This window comes from Megascapheus bottae, chromosome 5, assembly GCF_031878675.1.
Source record: "Megascapheus bottae isolate mThoBot1 chromosome 5, mThoBot2.hap1, whole genome shotgun sequence".
Taxonomy (NCBI): Eukaryota; Metazoa; Chordata; class Mammalia; order Rodentia; family Geomyidae; genus Megascapheus; species Megascapheus bottae.
In genome coordinates this window covers 39,868,009-39,895,619 of record NC_143513.1, presented here as the reverse complement: position 1 = coordinate 39,895,619, position 27,611 = coordinate 39,868,009, and the positions used below count along the sequence as shown (strand labels likewise).

General features: G+C 39.3%; 1 protein-coding gene across 3 annotated transcripts in view; it reads right to left on the bottom strand.

Moving 5' to 3' along the window:
• Lhfpl3 (LHFPL tetraspan subfamily member 3) overlaps positions 1-24,601 on the bottom strand; it is a 472,921-nt gene extending 448,320 nt beyond the window's left edge. For all 3 annotated transcript variants that reach the window (XM_090332947.1, XM_090332948.1, XM_090332946.1), the window contains exon 1: positions 24,154-24,601. In XM_090332947.1, coding sequence (XP_090189073.1) covers positions 24,154-24,601 — 448 coding nt within the window. The remainder of the gene's footprint in view (positions 1-24,153) is intronic.
• Positions 24,602-27,611: the final 3,010 nt, after the last annotated feature.

Below are 27,611 nucleotides of genomic sequence, written 5' to 3'. Positions count from 1 at the left end.
GCGCCTGTCTTTGTTATTAATGCCTACCATATTGAATATCATTACCTCTTAATTTTGGTGTATTTGTGTAATGTTCCATATCCATAATATCCAGATGAAAATGTATCTATCTATATTATATATTTCTTTTTAAAAGGAGATTAGATGATGGCTCTGCTCTTACAGTAAAATAGACAAATTAATTCTTATGTCAGATTACCAACATATTGAGATGTATTACTAATTTATCTTGGGTAGATGAATAGAGAATATTATATATAAATGATAATGGAGAAAGAGGCTTTGCAAGTTTTTCAGGCCTAAGAGTATCTCTAGCAGTTTAAAATATACAATACTTATCTTAGGATAAGCCTGTCGAATCCTACTGGGGGTAGTAAAGGAGGGCAGTTTTTCTACCAAAACAATTTTATCTTTTTTTTTCTTTTGGTGAGTCATGGGACTTGAATTCCGGGCCTAGGCATTGTCCCTGAGTTCTTCAGTTCAAGGCTACCGCCCTACCCTGAGCCACAGTGCCACTTCCAAATTTATCTTTTATAAACCAGATTCACCTTGCTTAGAAATTATTATGAGGCCATTCATGTCTTTTTCTATTTTTTTGAGCCATACTTCAAGTCCAGGAAGCCATATTTTATATGTACTCTTTTAACTATAGTAAATACATAATGGGTGTTTTAAAACACATCCAAAGATGAATAACTTTTTTAATTGAATCCAACTGTGACTGCTAATACCTAAATTATAGTTCAGGTTAGTCATTAAAAGTCCAATCAGCATATGCATGATGAGATGGGATTTTTTTAAAGCATTAAATATAGAGAAAAGAGAGGTGCTAGTGGGGCTAAGAGGATTTATGAGTGTTCCTGCATTGCTGGAGAAGGTTTGGTTGTAGCTACATTGAGCATGGCAGCAATCTAGGTGTCTTTCATCATGGTGGTGGAGAGATAAATGTAGTAGATATAATGCTTGTGTATAGACTGGAGACACATACAGCCATGTGCAAAATGGAGACTTGAAAATAGCAAATAAATGGACAGTAGACATAGAATTTACAGCAGAATACTATTTACTGAAATAAGAAACACAGGAATACCAAAAAACAAAAGGAATATTTTTTACAAGATTTCAGGCAAACAAAAGGGCATACAACAGATTTGTTATAATGGCTTGGCAGTTGGCCAGTGAAACTGGGAAATGAGAATAAAAGGAGCTAAAAAAAGAAAAACTTTTAAGAGAGATATGGAATCAACTCTTGCTTTTCCAATTGACAGATAGTTAGCTCTGAACAAGTCACATGTCTCTCAAAGTTGAAGTATGAAGAAAACTAAAGGTGAGACATATAGGTGTATCAACCCAACATATATACAGTAGATTCTGAAGTTCCTTAAAATAGCTACATATTTGGGCTGGGAGCATAGCCTACAAGTAGAGTACTTGCCTAGCATGCATGAAGCCCTGGGTTCGATGCCCTGGAACCACATACACAGAAAACGCCAGAAGTGGTACTGTGGATCAAGTGGCAGAGTGCCAGCCTTGAGCAAAAAGTGTTTAAGGACGATGCCTCTTGAGATCAAGCTCCACGACTGGCCAAAAAAAAAATACAGCCACATATTTGAAGTTTACACAGATATTCTCATGCCTTAAAGTACCATATTTTATTAAGCATTGATGGTTGTGGCTTTTTTAACTCTAGATTAATAGGGCATTGGTTTAAAAAAAAAAAAGAGCGATAGGTAGCTAGACCAGTTTTAGCTGCAAAGAATGATGCCAGTGGTTCATACCTGTAATCCTAGCTACTCAGGAGGGAGAGATCTGAGGATCGTGATTTTGAGGCAAAAATGTCTGTGAGACCAGCCCTGAGCAAAACAGCTTAGGACAACATTCAAACCTGACTTCACGCCCCAGGACAGGCACAAATTACAATGAATAATGACAGTTATTATTGTTTATGTTATTGTTTGATCTTACAGGAGCTTACTACTGTTGTAAATATTCCTTCCATTCAGAAGCTGCTATCTTTATTTCTTTACAATTTCATCAGTATATCTTTCAGGTACATAAATCCCAAAGAGAACCTGAAGGAGCATACGTAAAAAAATTGAATATTAAGTTTTGAGGAAACAGTGAACCCTGAATCCATTGTTCTCATTCCATTTACTATCCTTTGACATCACAGGCTGGTGGCATGCCCCAAGTCACCACTGGGCCCTGCAGCTCCCTATAATAGCTTTGAAATGTGAATTGGTTCGAAATTAGCTATTGCTAAATCTTTTCCCCTTGCTCATAAGCTAGTCCATAATATATTGGCTGTTTTAACATATAACATGAAAAAATAAGTCTGTTTTCATGAACATGTTAGGGATTTAATGTTTCCTTGCAAATCCATTGCAAACAAACACCAGTAAATTTCAACCTCATTGGAGCCCCTGTGATCCACAGTGACCTGCAGAGGGAAAATAGCCTTCCTGGGTAGCCCTCACAGCCTCCCTACTGAAACCAGGCACTTACCCAGGGCAGTTGGATACTCACTCAATCTCACCTGCCAACTTTCTAGCTTTCTGGACTGTTTTTAGGAAGCCCTGACTGCTATTAGAATAGTAGCCAAAAACTCATGGCTGGATTTAACTGGATCCCATTCATGCCCACTAGATCCAGAATGCTTATCTGGGAACTTGGGAATGAGTCCACAAAATCTGTCCTTGATTGATGGATGGGTAAAATGTGTAGAAACTTCCACCCCTGGAGAAACATGTTGTATTGTCCTCTGACTCAAAGTCTTTTCCTCTAGACTGTAAAATGCTTGTGATGATCAGATAAAATCTCCCATTTTAAATGCTTTTTTTTTTTAGTTCGGGGAACTCGAATTTACCTAGTGAGTTAGGGAGATTAAGAGAAGCAGCAGTATACACCAAAGGAGAAAAGCACTCTGTAAGAGCTGTTCTGGATATTGGGGTGTGGCAGGGTGTAACAGGACATCTGCAGTAAGGTAAAATAGGATATGTTCATATTGCACACATTTAGGTAAAGCAGAGAAAGGAATAGAGAGACTAATGATGATGTTATTATTTATGGAGTTATTACCATGTGCTTAGTTTTACTGCAAGAGCTTCACATGTAAAAGTTTTTGTATGTAAAATGCTTGGAATCTTAATATAAAGGTAATGAAGAGAAGGGAATAGTCATCTAGGTGTACTAGATCTTCGCACAGATAAATACCATAGACTGGAGTAATTAAGATATAACAGCAAATGGAGAAGTCAGGAACTGAGCATGCCATGCAAATACCCGGGTACTCCCCTAGAAATCAACCCTTTCCTCGTATTTGGCAGATGAAAAATTGGTTGGCTTTATCTTTATGGAATGTTAGTAAAATTTTCCAAGGACTTGAGGTTCTTTTTCCATATTTGGTCAAATTATCAGAAACTAAAAGTTCAATTCATAAGGCTGCTTCTCAAATCGAGAAGTATATTTTAAGCAGTGTTATTTAAAAAAAACGTTTACTTATCTTACTTTTCTTCTCAAAACTAAATTCATCGCCTTGACTTTATATACAATAACTTCTGACCTGGCAGGTTTGTCTCTGTTAGGTAGAGAGGATCATAGAAGTACAGAAATATTTTGCAAACATCCCAATAGGAAAAGCTGGGCATGATGGTACTTCCTTTTCACCCAAGCTATGGCAGGAAGTGAAAATAGGAGGATCATGGTCCATGCTATCACCAGCAAAAAGTAAATTCCTATCCCAAAAATAATCAGAGCAAAAAAAGGTTAGCAACATGGACAAATTTGTATAACACCTCACTAAAAATTACAAAGCCCTGAGTTCAAATTCCAACACTACAATTTTTGAAAATTATTATGAAGGATTTCTATGGTTCCTGATTATTATTACCCTGTAAAGTAACAACTTGATATTTTATTTTAAAGGTAGTGTATATGTTTCCTTTTTTTCTTTTTAGGCAGTGCTAAGTATTAGTCTCAGGGCTTTGTACATACTGCACAAGCACTCTACCACTTGAGCTATGCAGAGTCCTTTTTTATTTTTACTTTGTATTTGAGATAGAATCTTTCACTATTGCCTATTATTTTGTATTATCTTTTACTAGTTTCCAAATTAAATGTTCTTTTCTTTTTACATTAATATTTTTCCTTTCATTGATAACCATTGGTTTTCCACTTTGTTTCGTCTTCCCAAGAATTAAGAATTCAAGGCCAATTTGTGAAGGAGGCAGGGAAGGAAGAGATAAAGGTTATTTGGCTCCTCAGAGCCTCTATCAGTCCAGCAAACTCTTCTTGCAACCATTACATAAATGTCTGTAAATGGAGCAGGGATTGTGGCAACAGTTCTGTTGCTTCTGTCACATGCCTGCCCATCTGTTTAGTGCCTTGATCTGTACTGCTGTGTCCTCTGTCTATTTCTTTTGTCCTCTAAATCTTCCCACCTTACACAGCTTTCAGATTTTATGATTGTTACCTTGAATATTAAGATGGAAAAAAAACTCAGAAAAATTATCTGCTAAAAAAAACAAGGTTTATATTCAAATATGTTAGTGTTTACCTGCTTACATAATACTTTTCTTCTTTGCACCAAGATCAAAAGTTACAGAGCATAAGATTCACTTATTTGATTTTTAACCAAATATCTATTTTTCAGTGGTAATTTTTTTCTGGCCAAGATAAGCCATTTAGTATGTATATCAGTCTATGTTCCTATGGTAAGAAAGTTTGTTTCATGTTCATCATTTTGAAATGTGAAAGATTGTTTTCTTACATGAAGTTCAATTCAGACAGAAATAAGATCTCCTAAATTGGGAGAAAAAAATATGTTGACTTTTCTCTAAAAAGAACTGAGAAACTTTCTTTACAGTAGTATGTAGGGTAGAGTTTGGGGTTATGGGATTTGTTTCATGAATAGGAAGATAAACTTTCAGTAGCAAGCACCCTTAGCACTAACTTAACATACTGCAAACACTAACCATTAAAGTCTCAATAGCGGCCGGGAGTTTGGCCTAGTGGTTAAAGTGCTTGCCTAGCATGCATGAAGACCCAGGTTCGATTCCTCGGTACCACATACATAGAAAAAAGCCAGAAGTGGTGCTGAGGCTCAAATGGTAGAGCTCTAGCCTTGAGAAAGTCCAAAGACAGTGCTCAGGCCCTGAGCTCAAGCCCAGGACTGGCAAAAAAAAAAAAAGTCTCAATAGCTATATCAATTATACAGATTCCAAATTCCAAAGGAAGACCTTGGGGTGCCTGCCCCAAAGAAGCACCACAATTTCCTCTTTATCCCCTTACTATTCCCAAATCGTTACAAACACCTAGAAAAGCAAAGGTCTCACTCCATTTTTTAAAAAATGGAGCAGGGCTGGAAGTGTAGCCTAGCAGTAGAGTGCACACCCAGCATGCACGAAGCCCTAGGCTCAATTCCTCAGTATCACATACTCAGAAAAAAAGCCGGAAGTGGTGCTGTGGCTCAAGTGGCAGAGGATTAGCCTTGAGCAAAACGTGTCCAAGGACAGTGCCCAGGCCCTGAGTTCAAGCCCCAGGACTGGCAAAAATAAAAGCAAAAACAAATGGAGCAGCAAGAACAGAGCCAAAATTCACTATTCCTTATTCTGGATTACAAAAAGAAATAAAACACTGAAGAAGTCACCTGGACTTAAAACAAACTATCAGATCCATTATACTTATACTTCCTTTTGAGATGGGTAATTATGATGATGACAATAATGACAATAATAATAATAATGAAGGTGACAATGGTGATAGTGATGTTAATATCTAACACTAAGGTGTTTGCTGTAAAAAAAAAAAAATGGAAGAAAGTAGGCACTATTTTTTTGCCAGTCCTGAGGCTTTAACTCAGGGCCTGGGCACTATTCTTGGGCTTTCCCAAAGCTAGAACTCTACCACTTGAGCCACAGCACCATTTCTGGCTTTTTCTCTTTATATATGGTACGGAGGAATTGAATCAGGGTCTTCGTTCATGCTACACAAGCACCCTACCACTAGGCCAAACTCCCAGCCCCAGTAGGCATTATTTTTATCAGCATTTTGCAGGTAAGGAAACTGATGCAGAGATAGACCAAAAAACTTGTCCAAGGTCATAGAATGACCTTGTAAATGAAAGCACCACCAATAAAATTCAGATGTTCTGGAACCAGAGCATATGTACTTATCAAGTATGATGAGTGTCTCTATATTTTTCCTCTTCCTAGTATTGCAAAATTCATTCCAGTTTTACAAAGAAAACAAACCATGAATGGCCAGGAGTTTGGCCCAGTGGTAGAATGCTAGCCTTGAGAAAGTCCAAGGACAGTGCTCAGGCCCTGAGCCCAAGCCTAGGATGGCAAAAAGAAAAAAAAAGAAAACAAACCATGGAGAGATCAAGATTAGGAAGTTCTTAAATATATGAGGCAGGGAAGAATGAATGAATGAATGAATGAATGAGAAAACAACAGAATGAAAAAGTCAATTATAGTATTTCTGTGAATTCATTTGGAATGTTTACATTAAAAATAGGAGAAATTTACTGCATTATTTGCATGTGCATTTAGAAGTAAAGACTTTTACTTCTTTGCTCCAAATATATAGTTTATCTTAGAAAAAATGATGCTAATTTACTGTGAGAGGTTCTTGGGTTTTGAGCAGCTTCTTCAGAAATTAGAACTAATTTGCACATATCACTCCACATTTCTATTATCCTCTCCCCCTTTCAGCAATGGTAAAACTACTGAGTTGGTAATCTAATGGTTGCAATTCATAAAGCCATTGCACTAAAGAAAAATCAACTGAATATTTATTATCCATAGGACTTACATTTTAAGAAACAGTCTGGCCAGATGACCTAAAAAAATAAGTGCCCTGTAAAACAGAACATCCACAGCTATTGGCTTAAGAAAAATTTCAAAATATTAATATGCATGACAAAGAATGAAAAATTTAGAAAGGTAAGAAAAAATCCAGATGCATTATTGAGTCCTGAAACTGTCATTGATTTTCAGTACATCAACAGATTACTAATGGTCAAAGTTGTACCCTCGTCTTTCTCTTGGCATAGAAGATGATATTATTTCAATAGCAATTGTTAGGATACATGGGAAGCTAGGAGAAATGTCCAGTTAATCTTCTAAAAATATGTGTAGTAATTACATGACTTAAGAAAAGTAGGGCATAAACTATTTGCCATAAATATATTGAACTCGGTATTAAATATTTCTAATTTGTATAAATCATTCCATTATAATATTTGTAAGTATTTTTAGAGCAACTTGAAACTTCTTTCATGAACTTTTTAGAATATGAAGTCGTCACATGGAATATCTTATCAAACTTTTAATGATATCCTCTTCAAAAAATATCACCATAGGTAAGCAGCAAGTTTATTTTTAATAAAAGATTCTGGGCTGGGAATGTGGTAGCATGCTTGCCTAGCATGCATGAAACTCCAGGGTTCTATTCCTTAGTACCACATCAAGTGGTACTGTGGCTCAAGTGATAGAGTGATCAAAAAGGAACTCAGAGACAGCGTCCAGGCCCCGAGTTCATCAAGACCCATGACTGACAAAAAAAAAAATTAAGCAGTAATCAGTTTGGTCAACCAAATTAAGAAATTAAGAAAGGTACAAGGAAACAAATCCAAAATTGAACAGAAGAAAGGAAAATATTTAAAAGCAAAATTTGTTACTACAGATTAGAATAGAATGGAGAAAGACAATTGAAGTAAATTTAATTCTTTTAAGAAAATGAATAAATCTAATAAATATTTGGCAAATTTTGGCCTAAAGAAAACAGAGAAAAAAGCAAATAACTCAATTTAATAGTGTATTATGAAGAGTTTTGTGCAAATGAACTTGAAAATATAGGTTAAAATGGAAAGATCTTATAAAAATGCATCTTTTAACAGATGAAAAACTTAAAAACCTGGATAAGCCTATAACAACAACAGGAATATAAACAGTAGTTTAAACACCAGGCTTAGACAGTTTTACAGGAGGACTCTATTAAAACAGATCATTCTAATCACAAACAAATTCTTTGAAAGAACAGGAAAAGAGAGATACAACACAACTTTCATAAATCTTACATAACCACAATATTCAAGCTAACTAAAGACAGCATGACATGTGGAAGAAAGACCACCCCACAAAAATGATTAAATATTCCAAACGGAGTCTCACAACCTATGAAATACGTATTTCAACAGTAGAAAAGGCAATATTCATATCAATCTCTTCAGGGTATATTAAATCAGAAAAGTAACTTGATCATTTTAACAGTCTGGATTCCCAAAATTCAACAAACTTGCACAATGTAAAAATTAGTTAATGGAGGAATGTAAGGGGAATTCCGTAACTTGATGAATACTTTTGGTAAGCAATAAAAATCTGTAGCATTTGTCACAGAAAATGGTGACACAAAAATAATTTCCTTTAAAAACAAATAGATAAAATTAACATGTTAGGAATTATGTGCATCAATGATAAAAAAGTAAAAAAAATTTAAGTAATAATGCAGAACTCAAGAAAGTTATTTATTGCTATATAGGAGAAAACATAATCTAGACAGTGGTCAGGAAACATACATGGGATGGTGTGTCATTACTTATCAAGATATACACATATACACATATGTAAAATGCATTAATCATAATATGCCTTCAGATGAATGAAACAATAATTCATCTTGCAAATACTAAACAATAACAAAATGATGGCTTGGCCAAATAATTTAATAACTACAACAGAAAATTTCAAGTCCCTTTCATTCATTATGTAAACCTCATATATGATTTCTTACAAGTCATATTTCTACATTAATATGGGTAAGACTTTAACATATTTGAGGAATAATTCCAAGTAAGCTCTTCATGCCATCAAGACTTGGAGAAAAAGAATTATATTTCCTGAATAAATCTATCACCATTATAAAGGTAGTGTTTAGAGCCTGGCATGGTGGCTCACACCTGTAATCCTAGCTGCTCAGGAGGCTGAGATCTGAGGATCCCGGTTCAAATCCACTAATATCTGAGAGACTCTTATCTCCAATTAACCACCAGAAAACCAGAAGTGTGCTGTGGCTCAAGGGGTAGGGCAGTAGCCTTGAGCTGAAGAGCTCAGGGACATTGCCCAGGCCCAGAGTTCAAAACCCCACGACAAAAAAAAAAAGTGTTTAGGAGTATATTCACAATGATTAAATTAGTGTTTTAGAGAACTTTGGTCAAAAAAGAAAGGAAGGTAGGATTCTTTAATAGTACACAAAGAAGGGAAAATCCCTTACCAATTGAAATCAACACTGATTACAGAACATTGTCTCTTTGTTCTGAGCACATTAAATTGAGGTAATATATATATATATACACATATATAAATATATGGTCCCACAGCAATGATGCTGTGCTTACTGAGTTTTTTTATCTGTATGATTTTAGATTTTCTCTATAGCCTGCTCAGGCATGGATGCTCTAGTGGCACTGAGACCACAGTTAGACTGTTGAGCTAATGTGAATATTAATATGTTAGAAATGTACTCTACAACTTGGGATGGGGTAGGGAGGAAAAGTGGGAGACAAACATGGGAAGGGGTAACGATGTTCAAGAAGTAATATACACACTACCTTAAGAATGTAAATGTAACCCTTCTATACATCACTCTGATAACAAAATAAGTTTTAAAAAACAGAAAAAATATGTTTTCTAAGTAGGAGATGTTGGTGGCTTGTATTGCATAGGAAAGAATGCTTTCTGATGATTTTCCTCTAAAGAACTTTCTGCACTTCAGGTTCCCAAACAGGTAAAATAATCAGATTGAGTTCAGGTCCCATTAGGAAAAAAAACAGGAAAAAGAATGCAATGGAATTTATATGTTCTTCAGTGGCATCTGGCAAAACCAAAACAAGCCAGACACTCATTCTCTTTGTCTAAGTTTATTTTGTTTAAAGAAACAGAGATTCAGATATACAGGTAAGGTCTAGTAGTTAAATTATGTGTCCAATTTTCATTCTGAATAATAATACTTTATTTGCTTCAAGCTAGAGTCTATGTTATAGAGGTGATGTAAAGAAGGGTTAAAGTTACATAAATCAGGCAATAAATACATTGTGGGGGGGTGTCATGGGGTTTGAACTCTGGCTTGGGCACTGTCCCTGAACTCATTCTATTTTAAATCTCACTTCTGTAATGAGAAAAAAATTGTGCTGAACTTGGCTTACTTCATTTAACATGATTTTTTCTAGGGCCATCCATTTCCCCGCAAATAACAATGTTATTCTTCCCAATGGTTGTGTGAAATTCCATTGTGTAGATACCAAATTTTTTGATCCACTTATTTATTGTAGTTCATTTGGGCTGTTTCCTTGACTTAAGCGTTATTTTTTAAGACTTAAAATGTTTCTAAATTTTACCAAAGAACAGAATGTCCCACACAATTTGGGTGAGGTGTAGAAAATTGAAGTTCACAGGTTCCTGCTCTTGACCAGCTTTTATTGCCTACACTCTAACATATGCTTTCCCCTATCTAGCATTTGCTAATTGTAGAGGTAGCCTTCAGTACTCTTCCAGGCTGGCCTCAAACTGTGATCCTCCAGATCTCAGACCTTCTGAGTAGGTAGGATTATGGGCATGAGCTACTAATACCTGGCTGCCACCTCTGCCTCTGCTTCTCCACCTCCTTCACTTCCTCCTCCTCCTCTTCCTTTAGTTTACAAAACTTGTTTGAGTCTACTGCATACCCCAATCCATACTGCATAATGTTTAGAATTTCTGAACTTCAGTTCCCAATGATCTGTCCAAATTATCCCCCATTGTTCATCTCCAGGATAAGAAACAAGAACCCAAGTACAACAATGGTGGAAGACCATGCCAATGAGGTCTCTGAAAAAAAAAAAGTAGGCCTCTGGAAGGCACAAACAATAGCATCTTCAGAGTTCATATTTTTTTGTTGTTGTTGTTGATATTATTGTTGTTGTTTTGTTTTGTTGCCAGTTCTGGGCTTAGGCTCAGGCCTGAGCACTGTCCTTAGGTTTTCTCAAGGCTAGAGCCATACCACTTGAGCCACAGCACCATTCCTGGTTTTTTTCTGTATATGTGGTCCCGAGGAATTGAACCTGGGTCTTGATGCATGCTAGGCAAGCACTCTACCACTAGGCCAAACTCCCAGTCCCTCACCTGGCTTTTTAAGGAATTTTAATTAAGGCAAGGAGTGAAAGAAATACCCAGATGAAATTGGCTTTTCCTTGTAGGTATAATTTACTTTCCTATTTACTGTAGATGTTCTGGTAAATTCTTTTTCTTATTCTCTCTCAATCTTTATACTTTATCTTCTACCTTCCAACCTCCAAAATGTTACTCTCCATGTAAGGGCAATGAGAAAATGACTGAGGGCATGACCCTGGAAAAGACAGTTCTGAGAAGTGTGAGATAAAAGGGCTGGAGCTCCCTCTAGAGCCCATCCTGCCATCAATGGAGGAGTCTGGTTGGCTTATTTCTTGGTCCCAGTTCATCTCATTGGAGAACCCTTTTCAAAGGTAAGCTCTAAAAAGGACCAAAGCTAAGCACTTACAGCCCCACAGGACAACTCAGCAATTGTCCCTAGTATTCCCAGAATCAGATTTCGCGGGCTATTTACTAAACCCTATAGTATCAACACTGAAGATACAGCTACAAAAAGATCCTGACTGTACAGAAAGCAGAATGGTCATTTGCTCATTGCTCAGCCCACTGGTTTGCATCACAGTCAGTGACGCAATCACAGAAAACCAATATTCTGACTTTATGATAGCCTGATGACTTTAAACCTAAAATGAAAACACAAACAAGAAGCAATGCTCCTGCCATTGTTTAGCGATACTTAGTAATATTTCTCTGTCATCTGGCATAACTTAATATAAGAATGTCATTCTTTCTGATGGAAGAACAGATTTCCATTGTGTTACATATACCACATTTTCTTGATTCATTCATCCCCTGAAGGGCATTTACCATATCTTAGCTATGGTAAATAATGTTGCAATGAACATAGTTGTGCTGGCCGCTTTAGTGCAGACTTGTTTCTGGACACTTGGGTAAATGCCCAGGAGTGGTATGGCTGGGGTACAGGGGAGCTCTATGTTTAGTCTTTTGAGGAGCCTCAGTGCTGCTTTCCAGAGTGCCAGACCGAAAGAAACACAGACTCCATGGTTTCCCTCATTTATAAGAATGAATATGTGCCTAGGATAGTCCTAGCAGAGGAAAACAATAACTATGCATATGTGACTATATAAAAGGATGTTAATTGAAATGAACTGCAAGATATGGAAACAATAGATTTTTAATGTACTGTATGAAGTTATTTCTTTTTCTTTCTTTTTGTTCCCTTTGGTTTATTTCCTGTTGCTACTGTTTATTATTTTGGTACCCTGTGTCTTGTGTATACATTTATCCGACATGGAGAAGGGAAGGAGAATCACAAAATGGTGAGACAAAGGACAAAGGGAGAACCAACGCTACAGTAACACTCCCAAGACATTATGTTGGAAATGGACTTTACAACCTGGGGGGAAGGTTAGTTGGTGGGGGGGAAAGTGTGAGAAAATGAGGGAGGGGGGTAACATTGTTCAACAAGAAATGTACTCATTACCTTACTTATATAACTGTAACCCCTCTGTATATCACCTTTACAATTCAATTTTAAAAAGAAAGGCATGTGCAAGTGCTAGATCAGACACACACACACACACACACACACACACACGTGACATACATTTTCCTTTGTTAGATTGAACATTGGCAGTTTAATTTTTTTTTTTTTGCCAGTCCTGGGCTTGAGCTCAGGGCCTGAGCACTGTCCTTGGACTTTCTCAAGGCTAGAGCTCTACCACTTGAGCCTCAGCACCACTTCCGGCATTTTTCTATGTATGTGGTACCGAGGAATCGAACCCGGGTCTTCATGCATGCTAGGCAAGCACTTTAACCACTAGGCCAAACTCCCGGCCCTGGCAGTTTAATTTTTGTCTCCTAAATGTTATGAATACTGACTCCTGAACTTTGAGCTCTTTAGCGGAAATAGTAACAATAATTTAAAAAAAACAGTCAACTTTTTGTTTTGAGTGCTTACTTTATGTTAGGTTCAATTTTAAGTGAATCTAACTCTGGATACCTAAATGTTGATGTAGGATTGTTTCTTATTTTTTTATTTTAATTTGATATTTTAATGTTTTTCCTAATGTTTACTTTCTCTATAAATGTACATCAATAGTTGGATAGCAGTTGTTTTTGTTTGCTTGCTCTTTGGAGAATTGAACTTGGTAAACACTAGCTAAGTACTCTCTTTGAGCTGTTCTTTTAACCATTTTACTTTTACCTTATTTCTCAGATAGAATCTCCCAATTTTGCCCAGGCCAGACTTGGACTATGATCCTTCTACCTCTGCCCCCAAACATCTGAAATTACAAGCATGCTCATCTGTTTTTGAGATTGTGCCTCACTAATTTTTATTCCGGTTGCTCTAGAATGATTATTCTGCCTCTGCCTCTAAAATAGTTGGAATTAATAGGTATGCATTGCCACATCCAGTTGATATTTTCAATGTCCATAAGTTGCAATCTAGTTTTTGTATTTTCAAGAAAACGCTTAATGCCTTAGAAAAAGAAATGAAAAGTAGTAAATAGATGGCTTAACCGAAGTCATCCACCAATAAATTACACAGATGCAAATACTGTTGCCCTTTTTGATGCCAATGTCTTCTGGATTTCCTAAGTCCTCTGGAAGTGTGTGTGTGTGTGTGTGTGTGTGTGTGTGTAACTTTACAATCCTATTTACTTCTGTTTTTACCACCTACACTAAGTAGCATTTACCAGGAATATTTCTGCCTTTGTTGCCAAGCAGAAAGGAATGACTTAGCACCAATAAAGTAGACGTGAACCTGATCCTGTTCAAATTCACAGGCTAAGACAACTGAGGGGAGGGGCAGAGTTGGGAGGATGGGGAGAATGATGAAAGGAATGCCATCAATCAAGATGCATTATACTCATAAACTATTTGTTGAATGGTAACGTCTTTGTACAACTACTGAAGGATAATTTTTTAAAGATTATTACCAGTGATATCAGAGGCATAACTAAAGGAAAAGAACCACATGCGTTCTTAGGTTAGAGATATGAAAAGAATAGACGAGGGGGTACCTCAAAACATCTTAGTTTGAAGATAAGTAATCTCATTTTAAAAACATACAATTATTTTCCCCATAAGTATCAGTTTCTTTCATTTTGATACAGAATGATAAAATGCATATTGAATTATTTCAAACAAAAGTACATTAGCTTCAGAGGAAAAAGAGAGTGACTAAAAGGCAGAGCATTAAGAATCATATGTATTGTCTCAGAGCTGTTATTTTTACAAGACACTTAATTTTTCTTAGACCCACTAACAATATATTATATATTATAGGTCAGTGGAAGAAGTCTGGTTATATCTTGATCCATTTATTCTGTGACCTTGATTGATTTTTAAGCCTCAATTTCTAGTGGGTCTGATAATATAAACTTGGTAGAATTGCTAGAGAGTTAAATCTAACATACTAAAGGTTTTGCTAGCGACTGTGACTCAGTAACTTCTATAAGCCATTCCTTATCAAGAAAAGAACATGGGGCCAGGAGTGTAGCCTAGTGGTAGAGTGCTCACCTAGCATGCACGAAGCCCTAGGTTTGATTCATCAGTACCATGTGCTCAGAAAAAGGCAGAAGTTGTGCTATGGCTCAAGTGGTAGAGAGTTAGCTGTGAGCAAAAAACACCCAAGGACATTGCTCAAGCCCTGAATTTCCAGGACTAGCAAAAAAAAAAAAAAAAAGAAAAAGAAAAAGAGGATGTTATGATAAGTGATTGATTAACCCTCTGACTTCTCATTGGCCCTTGTTAAGATATATTTGCAAATGGCTTTTTAAAAATCTGTATTATATATTGTATGTACACTTATTTATTTGAAATAGGGAAGGGGGAAAACAAAATGATTGGGAGGGGAAAAGAGAGGGGAAGTGGGAAAAACATGGGAAGGGGTATCAATGTTCAAGAAGTAATGTGCCCACTAGCTGATAAATGTAACTGTAACCCCTCTATACATTATCCTGACAATAAAATACAATTTTAAAAGATCTATTGTTGCTCAGAAGCAGACTCTCTTTTTTGTTTGTTTGTTTTTTTGCCAGTCCTGGGCTTGGGCTCAGGACCTGAGCACTGTCTTGGACTTTCTCAAGGCTAGAGTTCTACCACTTGAGCTTCAGCACCACTTACAGCTTTTTTCTATGTATGTGGTACCGAGGAATCGAACCTGGGCCTTCGTGCGTGCTAGGCAAGCACTCTACCACTAGGCCAAACTCCTGGCTCTATCTCTTTTTTTCTTTTCTTTTTTTTCTGTGGGTCATGGGGCTTAAACTCGGCCTGAGCATTGTCCCTGAGCTCTTCACCTCAAGGCTATCGCCCTACCCTTGAGCCAAGCCCCACTTCCCATTTTTCAGAGGTTAATTATAGATAAGAGTCTCAGGTTTTCTTGTGCCCAGGCCTCCTTTAAACCTTGAGCCTCAGATCTCAGCCTCCCGAGTAGCTAGGATTACAGGCATGAGCCACTGTGCAGGCCACACTATCATTTATTGCACAGAGGGTGGATCGAATCATATTTGGAAAAAATAATTCTAATTTTCAATTAATCGACAATTTAACTGAATTACACTGGCAAAACAAAAAAGTCATTAGTGGAGAAGAGAAAAGATAACCAAAAGAAAAATATTTCTAATTGCTTAAGCTAAGGATATTTTATCTAATCTACTTTCTAATACAAAATTACTTATGAATGGTGTAAATCTTTCACACAGGAGAAAATTATTTCATTTAACTAGGTTCACAGTGAATCATCTCTCCTCTGGAAGTTTCTTTCAAGGTGTTTATTTTGTTTTGTTACTGCAGCCAAGAACAAGCAATATATTTACAACATAGCCTGGTTCACACACATGGAATTATCCAGGTGTTTAAGAAAATGAAAGTTTCACAGAACTCTTATTCAACTTACATTCTTCTTATCTACCCTATCTTGATCCAAGTTCTGAAGGTGGATATTATTTATTAAACCATAATACCCGAAGAGTTACTGACCATGGCTTGTGAAAGACTACAACATTTCATTCTCTCTCTATTTTTTTCATTTTTAGTACTGGAATTGAAACTTAGAACTTTACATTTATTAAACAGGCCCTCTTACACTTGAGCTGAGCCCTCCCAGTCATTTTTTAAATTTATTTTTTGGCCAGAGTCTTGCATTTTTGCCTAGATCTGGCCTCATGCTATAATTCTACTACCTATACTTCCCATGTAGCTAGGATCCCAAGTACATGCTACATGAACCTTGGTCTTCCAGATCTCTACATTCTGAGTAGCTACGACAGTAGACATGGACCACTATACCTAGTCTCTGAAAGTTCTGACCACTTGTACCAAAGGGTTAGTACTATATCAAGTCTAGTCAACTGGTTAAAATATAAATACAGTATAATCTTAATATAAGGCAAGGCATAGATTCACAATATCATTGGTTATTAATACTCTTTGATGGTGTGTTTTTTTTCTGTCAGTTGCGGGGCTTGAACTTGGGGCCTGAGCACCGTCCCTGAGCTCTTTTGCTGAAGGCTAGTCCTCCACCACTTTGAGTCATGGCATCACTTACAGATTTCTGATGGTTAACTGGAGATAATTATGAATCTCACAGCCTTTCTTGCTGGGCTGGCTTTGATCAACCACAATCTTCAGATCTCAAGCTCCTGAGTAGCTAGAATTATAGATCTAAGTTACCAGTGTCAAATTGGTTATTAATAATCTGAATCTTAGATAGGTTCATCTATTGTATCTACACATTTTAAATGCTCTGGAAATAAATGTATTTAAGTACTCTTATAAGTTCCCTTATCCTTCATTTAAGCCCTACAGACATCAATTTTGCTTCACAATCTGTAACTATGTTTTCCAAAAAGAAATTCGAGTAATGTTTGTTTTTTATAAATTTTACAGTGAACTTTTCTTAGCTTTGCTAGTTTATTTCCATGTGCCACATAAGAAGTTTGGTCACATGTTACACCCTCACCATTTGAGTAGCTTGATTTTAGAGTATATAATAATTGTTTATGGAGGCAGAGCCATACTTTTTTTCTATCTTTGGATCACTTCTGGATTCTAAGACATATTCCCAGGTTCTCCTTATCTAGTGCCAGCTGATTTGTTTTCAAGTCACTACTGATATCAAATTCAACAGGCCTTTGGCGTTACCAAATTCCACATGGAACTTCATTATCTCCTTCCCATTCATACTTCATCTATTTTTGGTGCCACTCTTCTATGCTCCTGTTTTCCTGTTGGTCAAATCCTGACCCTTCTGACAATTATGATACCCATTTCCCATTTCAATTAATTCAAAACTTCACTCTTGATCCTCACTGAAAACCAAGTAAGGACCCTACAAAACATTTCTCCCATGCCCACCCAAAAGTCATCTCCAGATACTTACATATTTCTGTGATGCATCAATGCTACAACTAACCTTGAATTTTCTTTAGACTCCTCTCTGCCATTGTTTCCTAATAAGACAACAAATGTGGGAAACTCTTGATTTTAATTTCTGCATTCTGTTTCTGAATTAAGGCTTCTTTTTGGGTCTACAAGTATTTCTCACTAATTTTCCGTACCTTCCACTATTCTATTAACAAGTCAAAATCTCAAAATGTTCCTGAAGTTAAAAGACTAACTACAGAGACTATCATGTAAGATCTTTCTTTAAATTGTTCACACACAGCCAACCCTTACCCTGTTGTAGATCAAAGTCTTAACTAGTATGGGAATGGTAACCATACAGGCAAGGCAGTAAAATGCCTTTGTTTCAGAAACGTCTGCTTCCTTTTAACATTTTGCCCAATCATATTAGACAACTACTAATACACCTTAGGTCTACATTGGTAAAAAAAAAAAAAGGCATCTTCTCTCAGTTCTTTCTGTATGTTTAATTCTTGCAGAAGAAATGAGAAAAATGTCCAGATATAGACATTTAAGATAATGTAACTCTTGAATGGTACTATAATCCTAGGCATGGATGGAGGGAGATATCACAGACCCACAGACATCATTACTTGAAAGCCTATTTTTACTAATGAATCTAATTATGTGTATATTTGGGATAGTGGGAGGTAGTTTTGTTTTCTTACATAAAAATCAATTTTTTCATAGCAGCATTATGTTTAATTTATTGAATAATTTATCTACTATTTGCTCTATGAAGCAGCCTCTTACTTTCTGTCAGCATTAACATTTTCTGATTATTAAGAATAAAGGTCAGCTTCATGATCTTCCATATATCAAATAAAAATCCTAGTTGATTTATTAAGATATGGAAAATTCACATTAATTAAAGCTGGTGCTTATCCCCAAAGTTCAAATATATTATGGAAATTGCACTTCAAAACTAGCTGAGTTATCAAGCTATTAAGTCCTCAAATCAGAATTCTGCAAGTTTTCCTTGCTTCATGCCAGTTTATTCCATTTTTTTTCTATTTGTTGCTTATCTTCTCACACCACTCATTGAGTTGTACTGAGGTTCATATTACAACTCTAGCTCCATACTTTACTTCTTTTTGCATTTAAAATGTGACTCACTTTGAAATGTTTGAGATATCTTAAGTGCGACATTGTGACTCAACCATCTGGACTCTCTTCCCTGGGTCAGAGCATCATTCCAAATAAAAGCACCAACTCTAGTAAATAGGTGTTTTCATGTGAAGCTGCTGTTCCACAGGTCTTAGGTATGCTTTTAATATAATTTATTTATAGATATACAAGCAATGTGTGAACATTTTTACTGCAGACAGGCAATTAAACACGCAGCCTTGCACCAAGAGGTGGTCAGCCTTAGTAGTATAGCACATGGATTTATATAGGCCCTGTTATTTTTCATAGATCTTCATGTAAAATCTTGCCATTATAGAAATTGTTTTGACATTCACTTTAATATATTTCCCAACATCTCTTCAATTGTCACATTCCTTGTCTCACAACAGATAAGAAAAAGAAAACAGTTTCTAAAATGATGTCAAATCACTTTCTTGTAAATTTGGCATAGTAAATAGCAAGTTCTTTTTTTAATATAATAATTTTTCAATTGACAGATAAAAGTGTGTGCATTCATTATATTCGATGAAAGCAGAACATGTTGTGAGAAAATAAAAATTCCCCACACTAACAGTACATTCCTGAGGGAATGTTTTACAAAGTTCTGGCAGGGGAAGACCTCTCCTTAGGGAGATTCCACACACTGAATTTAGGATAGATTAGCAGCTCCTGAAGGCCATAACTCACTCTCTAGCTTAATGGTAAGGCCTTGTGACTGTCTTCAACAAGGAGCCTGCAGGAGCAAATGCCTAGCTTGACTGGCTACAGAGCTCCGGACCCACAGTATGCCCCCCCCACCTGAGCAGGTCTGCAGGGGGGTCCAAGAAGACCACAGCGGCCCTTGTCACCCCATAAGTAGAAATGGGAGGGTGCAGAAAATGCATTTTCTTTTCTGGTGTGACTGCTCCTGAGATTAACTAGGAAATCCAACCCATTAGGTCCTCTCTCTTCATGAAGGATAGCCAATGTGCAAGAAGTAATGTACTGACTACCTCATGAATGTAACTCTAACTTCATTTTTTTGGTGCCAGTCCTGGGGCTTGAGGTCAGGGCCCCAACACTGTCCTTGGGCTTTCTCAAGGCAGAGCTCTACCACTTGAACCACAGCACCACTTCTGGCTTTTTTCTATGTATGTGATGCCGAGGAATTGAACTCTGGTCTTTGTGCATGCTGGGCAAGCACGCTACCACTAGGCCAAACTCCAAGCTCCTCTAACATCATTTTTTAAAAAGCCAAATATGTTGATTCTTGAGGGGTAAAGGGGAGAAATGCGCTACTGTGTGTGTGTGTGTGTGTGTGTGTGTGAGAGAGAGAGAGAGAGAGAGAGAGAGAGAGAGAGAGAGAGAGAGAGAGAGAGAGAGAGAGAGAGAGCGAGCGCAATGGTAATTAAAAAAAAAGAAAAACAATGGCAATCATACCTAGAATTCACATGGTACTGTCTTACCATGAACCGGTCACTAAATTTATACATTAATTATTTAATTCTTAAATCAATCCCTGAAAATACATGAAATTCTATGCCCAGTGGAGGATGAACCACTGGGACATAGCAAGAATGGTTCTCCACGTCACACAAGTCAGTGTCGCGTTCAGACTTCAAACTTGCCTCATTTAACTCTAATATACATGCTTTTGACCTCTACACCAGATAAAGGAAAACAAGGCCTAGGGAATTTGCACGCACACACATGTACACACACACACACACACACTCACACAGAGGCTGTAATTTCAAATGTTGATGAGATCTACTGGAAGCAGCAGGGTGTCATGAGAAAGGACGCTATAACACTGCAAAGATTCCTTTTGCAGGCTAACAAATACAGTGATGACCTTTGGTGACTCTCATCTCACCTAAATGGCAGTTGTGAAACTTAAGGAAGCATGCTGGAGCTGAAAAGAAGTTTTAAAATAAACTAAGACTTGAATGAACTTACTAAGCAACTTAGCACTTAAATCCTTATTATAAAGCCTTGCCATCTGGTGGTCCTTTTTTGGTACACTCAGGATAGAAGGATGAAACCTGGGGAAAGAAGCCCATTTTGTTCTTATCCTTCCTGCTGAAGAAGGGGCTCTTTCCTGGCAGATGGAACTGAGAACCTCACTTTTCCACCCAGAAAGCAATTGTCAGTACAAAGTCTCAAATTTTACCTTAGTATTTTAGCTCATAAAAAAAGAAAGAAATTACTTTTACCCCCAGGCTTCTAAGAACAATTCAAAATGTAACTTATCATCAGTAATACAAACAAAATATCTTTATGAGGGTTGGCTATTAGTAAAATGGATTTATAATGAAGTACTGTTTGAAAGAGAATAAATGAACACAGAAACAGAGAGCTAAGTTTCCAGGGTACATTTATTTTCTACCTTGATTTTTAAGAGAAAAGAAAGGTTGACTTCATGGTCTTGCCTGATCAACTGCAGATCTACCCCTCCTCTTCTTGTTGAAGGACTCACACAAGGTGTGTAGAGGGAGTTTCTGTTTTCAAGAAATTGTGTGTGGGGGAAGTTTTACATCTCTGACGGTCATTATTTATTTTATGCATTATTTTTATGTCTTCAGTCTTTCTATGAGGCCTGGTCAATAAGTAGGGGATTATATTCAAAGGTAATATAGCACCTAATTCTGTTTTTTTCTGAGGCTTATAATGACTTGGAGAAGGGGGGGTTGCAATGTGCACATAATTGTGTCAGTAGTTACATGTATACCACAGTCTAGATATCGTTGAGTATCCTTTCCAGGTCCAGTAAATCAGAGACTGTAACTTTCTGGCTCATTGTTCCAAATCATAAAAGGAATAATTCTTGAAGTTGTATGGCCACAAGACAATCTCTTGCTTTATCATCTTAATATATCCTTTCATATAGGATTTTTATATTCTACCTGGCTCTGATTTATGATATTACTATAGTAAAATGCTTAGATAACTAAATATACAAGTTAATTATTTGACTTCCAATGAGGGTCAAAAAGTCTATAATAAGAAAAGGGTACATTAAGTCCCATCTTTCATAGTTAGCATACTGTACTTGAAATTAGCCTGGGTAGTAAAACTGTAAGTATGAAAAGCCTATGTAACATTAAAGAAGATTAAAGAGTAAGGTTAGACACTTAAAGAACTTTTAATACATTATGTTAAATTCCTTCTTAGTGCTATCATATTTTTAAAAGCTAAAAAAAGTGTGATGTTCTTCAGAAACACTGTCTCATTCCTTTAAAAAAAAATCTGTGAATAGAACTGACTTTGATCCTTATTTGACCTTTCAGCATAACCCACTCTTTTATTAATATATCTCCTTAGTACATAAAAATAAAATAGCAAATATATATCACAACTCATTTCTCCAAATGAAGTAAATTTCCTTATCTTTTGTCATCACTTTTTACATGGCATAGAAATCAGAATAGTACATTTATGTCAACTGTCCAGAGCATAGATTTTTTCCTACTTCAGAATAAGTGATTTTATGTGTTCCACACCAGAAAAAGAAAGAAAATACATGATTGACACAGTCTGTGTTAACTTCAAAGGTGGTAATACTTGCCTAAACTTCATTTTCTTTCTTTTTACTTAAAGACATGTTCTTAAAGTATAATACTCCATAAAAATAATTAAGAATGTGTTGTTGAGACATCACCTGCAAATTACTTTCAGACCTTTGGAAAACAATCTAATTTGAATCACTAGTCTAAATAGGTCATTTAACTTAGAAAAATTAAAATTAGCTGTGCAGGGTCAAATCTTTCCCTACAATATCTGCATCCTTTTTGTCCTACTCAAAGTCAAACCTGAACTAAGTAGCAAGAACCACAGCTTGCCATGTGTTCAATCCTGCTCTTGCAATGCCCATAAAAGTTAACATTGTATATAAAAACAAGTGCAAAGTTCTTCGAGTTGGGAATGGACAGACAGAAGGAGGTGAATTCTTACATCCCAGCAGAATACTGGCATGGAGAAAGGGCGGCAAGTCTCCACTTGTGTTTGTAAGAAAGCAAGAAAATGAGCACGCCTTTCCCAGTGTAAATCAAAACCAATGCGGATAGACTTAATGCAAAACAAATACTTCCACATATATTTAGTGTCCCACAAGCTTCTCTGTATCCAACTAATTATAAGAGATCATGAATTTTCATAGTCTTGTCCAGCATTTTGACGGATTTAACCATTCTACTCTGGGAAATGCAGGAATTAAAATTCCCTACTTCTCAGAAAACATTCCTAGGAATAAGATAACAACACCACCTTAAAGCCAAGATTATTAAACAATATGACTACCACAAAACAGAGGAAAACTTGCTCTGCCTAAGACACTGAGTATGCTCTGTAACCAAACTATCCTCAAAATCAAAGGGAGATCCAAGGACTCTAGACTTCAGAAGGACAAAGACAGAGGAGGAGGCTGGCGGAGACAAAATACCTTCCAGGGCATCCAGGAGGAGGAGGACCTAGTTCTGTGGCAGGACTCTTCTAAGACACTAGGAAATGCACTCGCCTTCCTTTCTGCTTTAAAAGTAACTTTGATGCTCAGGAAAAAAGAAAAATGGGGGATGGGGGAGTACTTTCAGGATGCTAAGGAAGCAGATCTTTCTCTCCACTCCTTTCCCAAGTCTACTTTGCCACGAAAGGAATGGAGAGAGCTCATTTCCTCACCCCTGGGTGGACTGAAAGCCCTGGGCTCTGACAGGGAGGCACGGTGAAGGCTTCTTCGCAAGGGGGATTGCTAAGAAACACGCTATGTGAGTTTCCTTCTCCCCCCGCATCCACCCCACTTCACACGGTGAACCCGCCAACGGAACTGGGATTCACTCATCTCCAGATGGACCATAAAATATTTACTATGACCCAGGACGGAGAAGAACCAATTCCAATCCTATTCTCCCCACCTGCCGCGCGCGCGCGCGCGTGTGTGTGCGCGCACACCACACACACACACACACACACACACACGCATACACACACACGCATACACACACACGCGCGCACACCACACATACAGGCGCGCACACACACACACATGCACACGCACACACACACACACACACCCTGAAGCAATGACTGAATCACTGAATCAGTCCCCGCAAGGGGCAAAGAGGCAGAACAGGCTGATCCTTCCACCACCACGTCTCCGAAGAGGCTCATCACCTCCCATGTCGCTCCCTCCTCAGTCCCCCAACACGCGCGCACATACACACACGCACACGCACATACACACGCCCCTCTCCCAGTGGCCGCTCCCCACACCCCACCTTTAGTTCCCAGCGAACTCAGCCCAACCAACCGGCGGCTGGTCTGCCCAGCGCGCGCCCCACCGGGGTGGCGTCCCTCGCACTCGGGACCCGCGCGGCGCCGGCGGCGGGCCGGGGAACCCCGGGGGCTCCGGCCTTCCCCCTCCCCGTCAGCCGGAGTGGACGAAGTTGTCCGGGACGCCCCAGGCCCCCCCCCCGCACCCGCCACGCCGGCTCGTGGGAGGTGAGCGCGCACTCACCGGAGGTGAGCTGCATCCAGGCACAGATCTTGTACACGGTGGCCGTGTTGCAGAAGAAGAAGAGGGTGAAGCACACGATGCAGGCGATGATGAGCATCATGGAGAGGCCGATGAAGAAGGAGGCGGCTTTGAAGGCGCCCGAGGGCAGCGTGGAGAAGTCGGTGAAGCTGCCCCTGCAGGTCAGCTCCCGGGAGAAGCCGTTGCCGATGCAGTAGTGGAAGAGCCCGAAATAGCCGGCTTGCGGGGTGTCCACGCCGTCGCCGATCCAGTAGGGCTGGATGAAGCACACCACGTTGACGATGGCAAAGCAGATGGTGAAGATGGCCCACAGCACGCCGATGGCCCGCGAGTTCCGCACATAGTTGGTGTGGTACAGCTTGGCAGCCTCCTGAGCCGGCAGCATCGCGGCGGCGGCGGCGGCGGCGGCAGCGGCGGCGGCTCCGGGCATTCTCCCCCTCCTCCCCCTCCTCCTCCCCCTCCTCCCCCTTCCCCTTCTCCTCCTCCGCCGCCTCCGCCTCCCGGCGCGCAGGAGACACCCTCGCCGAGCCGCGCGCGCGGCCACTCCGCCTCAGCCCAGCAGCCCCAGTTCCAGAGTCTGCATCCTCGCTCCCTCCCGGAAGGAGGGCGGGGGAGCGCCGAGCACCCCTCCGGCTCGCGCCGCCCCCCCTCGCTCACGCTCCCCCCCACACCGCGGCCCGAGCTCCAGCCCGGCTCCCCGCCCTCCACCCCGTCCCCGCCTCCGCCTCTGCCGCTGCGGCAGCCCGCCCCGCGCGACCCCGGAGGCCCTAAGGAGGGGACAGGAGCCCCCACCGCACCCCACCCGCGGGATCCCGGTTGGTGTTGGGGTGGGGGCTCCACAGGCCGATTCAGCACCGCCCAGCCACGAACCTCGACCTCTGGGCAGGGAGAGGAGCGGGCCGAGGAGCCACGACCTCCCCACACGCCCCGATGCGCCCGGGCTCACTCCCCTGCACGACAGGTGGAGGAGGAAGTTGGAGACCTTGGTGGACAGTCGGGTCCAGGACAACCCACCCCCCAGGGTGGTCTCAGACCTGCGTTTCTCAGCTTGCTTCCTCTTGGCGCTTTCCCACCCTGCAACCAAAGGGCGTACAGCTAATCACCTCCATTTCCCTCTAAGTCTGGCCAGACTATAGCTCCGCGGCATAAAAACCTGGCGTAGATGGGCCCTGTGTGTGCATGGAAGAGACTGTCACCGAATTGTAGAGTTGGTTGGAAAACACCCAGTGTTCTCCATTGGTTGCACAAATACTCCTTGGCGGCTCCTATGTGTGAGAGATTCAAGGGAGATGGCAACAGATGATTGTCTCAGTCGTGTAGGTATTTCCATCACCCCACCACGCCAAGCTGCATTTCATGAGTCGGTTGCAGCTATAATTACCTCTGATGATCCCCATATGACTTCCCTCCCCACCCCCAGGGCCTTTGATTGCTCTTTTGACAAGTTCCAACTTTCAGGACGTGTCTCTGTATTTCCACTGGTCACTGTTTTAGCTCCTTTTGTCTGTGGTATAAAGAACTGTGGAACCCCGCTGCCCAAGTGGTGAAACTAGCAGGCAAAGAGTTTCTTACAAACCATTTTGAGCTACGGGAATGCTGAATTCTCTGAGCAAAAAGAAGAGAACTCAGATACAATTTGCTTCCCAAGTCTATATTTAATTGGCTATATGAATGACTATTCAAGACAGAGGGATCATTCCTGAGTGACAGAAATAATTATAATCTTCTGATAACCTGAAGATTTGAGATTGTATAGGGAGGGAAAACAGGGAGAGAGCGGAGGCTGAGATATGACACACCAAAGAAAATGATGGAACTGTTTTTACCACTTGGAAAATTTCTCTTTCCCTGTAGACATGGAATTCAGGCATTACAACGCAAGGTCCACCTACCAGGGCTTCGACAATCCTCAGGGAACATAACTAGCCGGTAACCTGGGACATGTAAATTTAAGAAAGCCAGAATTTCTAGCAGGTGTGGTTGTAGACTCTCAGACATCAGAAGTATTGGACTGAAATGAGGACGATGGCCTAAATGCAGACCGGCCACCATGGTCCTTGTGGGTTTCTGGAAATACAATTCATGATGATGCATCATGGGGCATTGGTGGCAATGGTAAGTCAGAAAATTCTAATAAGGAGGAAAGGCAGGGTAATCAGATTTATAGGGCCATTTGGCAGCCCATGTTTCCCAAGAGCAGAGGTAGCTTCAAGGCAAGTACTGACAGTAGTATTTAGTGACTTTCTCCAGCCCCAAAATATCTTGACCCTGATTGTTTACAGTGGTCTTCCTTTAGAAATCAATGCCTCAAAAATAAAAAGCCAAAACTTCCTATTTTGGGGAGAGGTGAGATGGGTGTCTGCTGAGTAAAGAAAGGATGAGAATCAAAAATCCTAGTTTCCATCTCAATGCTTAAATTGCCTTCGTGGGACAAAGAAAAGACTGGCGAGTGACTCAGATTCAAAGGTTGTGATTCAACAAGCTTTTCTAGTTGAGTCGTGTCCAAGGAAAGCCTTATTCTTATTCCAGGTTTGGAATTGCCTCTGGATTCATGCACAGAATCACTGTAACAAAGAGTACATTTAGGGTGTTGACTCTTGTCCACAACAATTAGGAACAGTCTGGTATTGATGCATTGTAACCTAAAGTGCTCCTATACTTCCCCCCTTGAGATTTGTTGTTTGCTTCTTGAGGGTAGCTAAGAGCCCTTCTCTCTACTTTTACCCTGCCCTGAATCATGGATTACCAGCTGAAGTTATCACCTTGAAGTCTCTAAGAACTCAAGCCGAGCAGTAATACCTGCGACTAATGAGTATCATATGGATAGTCCTTCAACCCTTTCCCAACCAAGTCTTGTCATTAACAGCCAGGAATTCCAGTGCTGAGACTTTTACTATCCCTAACCTGAAACTTGGGGTTTGAACCACGTAGAAGCTGAGCATCTAAGCAACTCATTACATTCATCAAATCTGCGTGACCAAGAGAGCTGTTTGGGGAAGGAAGAAATAATAAAACTAGACTGATTCATGCTAAGTTGCTATTGATAGAAAAAGTATTTTCAAACTATAGCATGATTCATATGTGCTAAATAACTAGTAGGTGTCAGTGTCATCAACAGCATTGAATTAGAATCACTGGAACTTCAAATCTCAAGATTCACTGTTGAAAAATACTTTTACTACCACAAAGGGTCAGTAGTGAGACCCACTCCTTGCAACAACTGTGTCTCAGTGACTGTTAGGACTATGAAAGAGAAAGCAACAGGACAGTAACTTGAGTCTGTAACCTGCTTTAAGATAAAAGGTTTTGGATAAGGTACATAGAGAGAGAAATGTTTTGATTCCAAATTATCCGGAGTACTGTGGAAGAGTGCAAAAGCCTTAGTCAGCATGACACTCGGCATTCCCTCTCTGTACCATCAGTGCCTAACTTAGCATAAG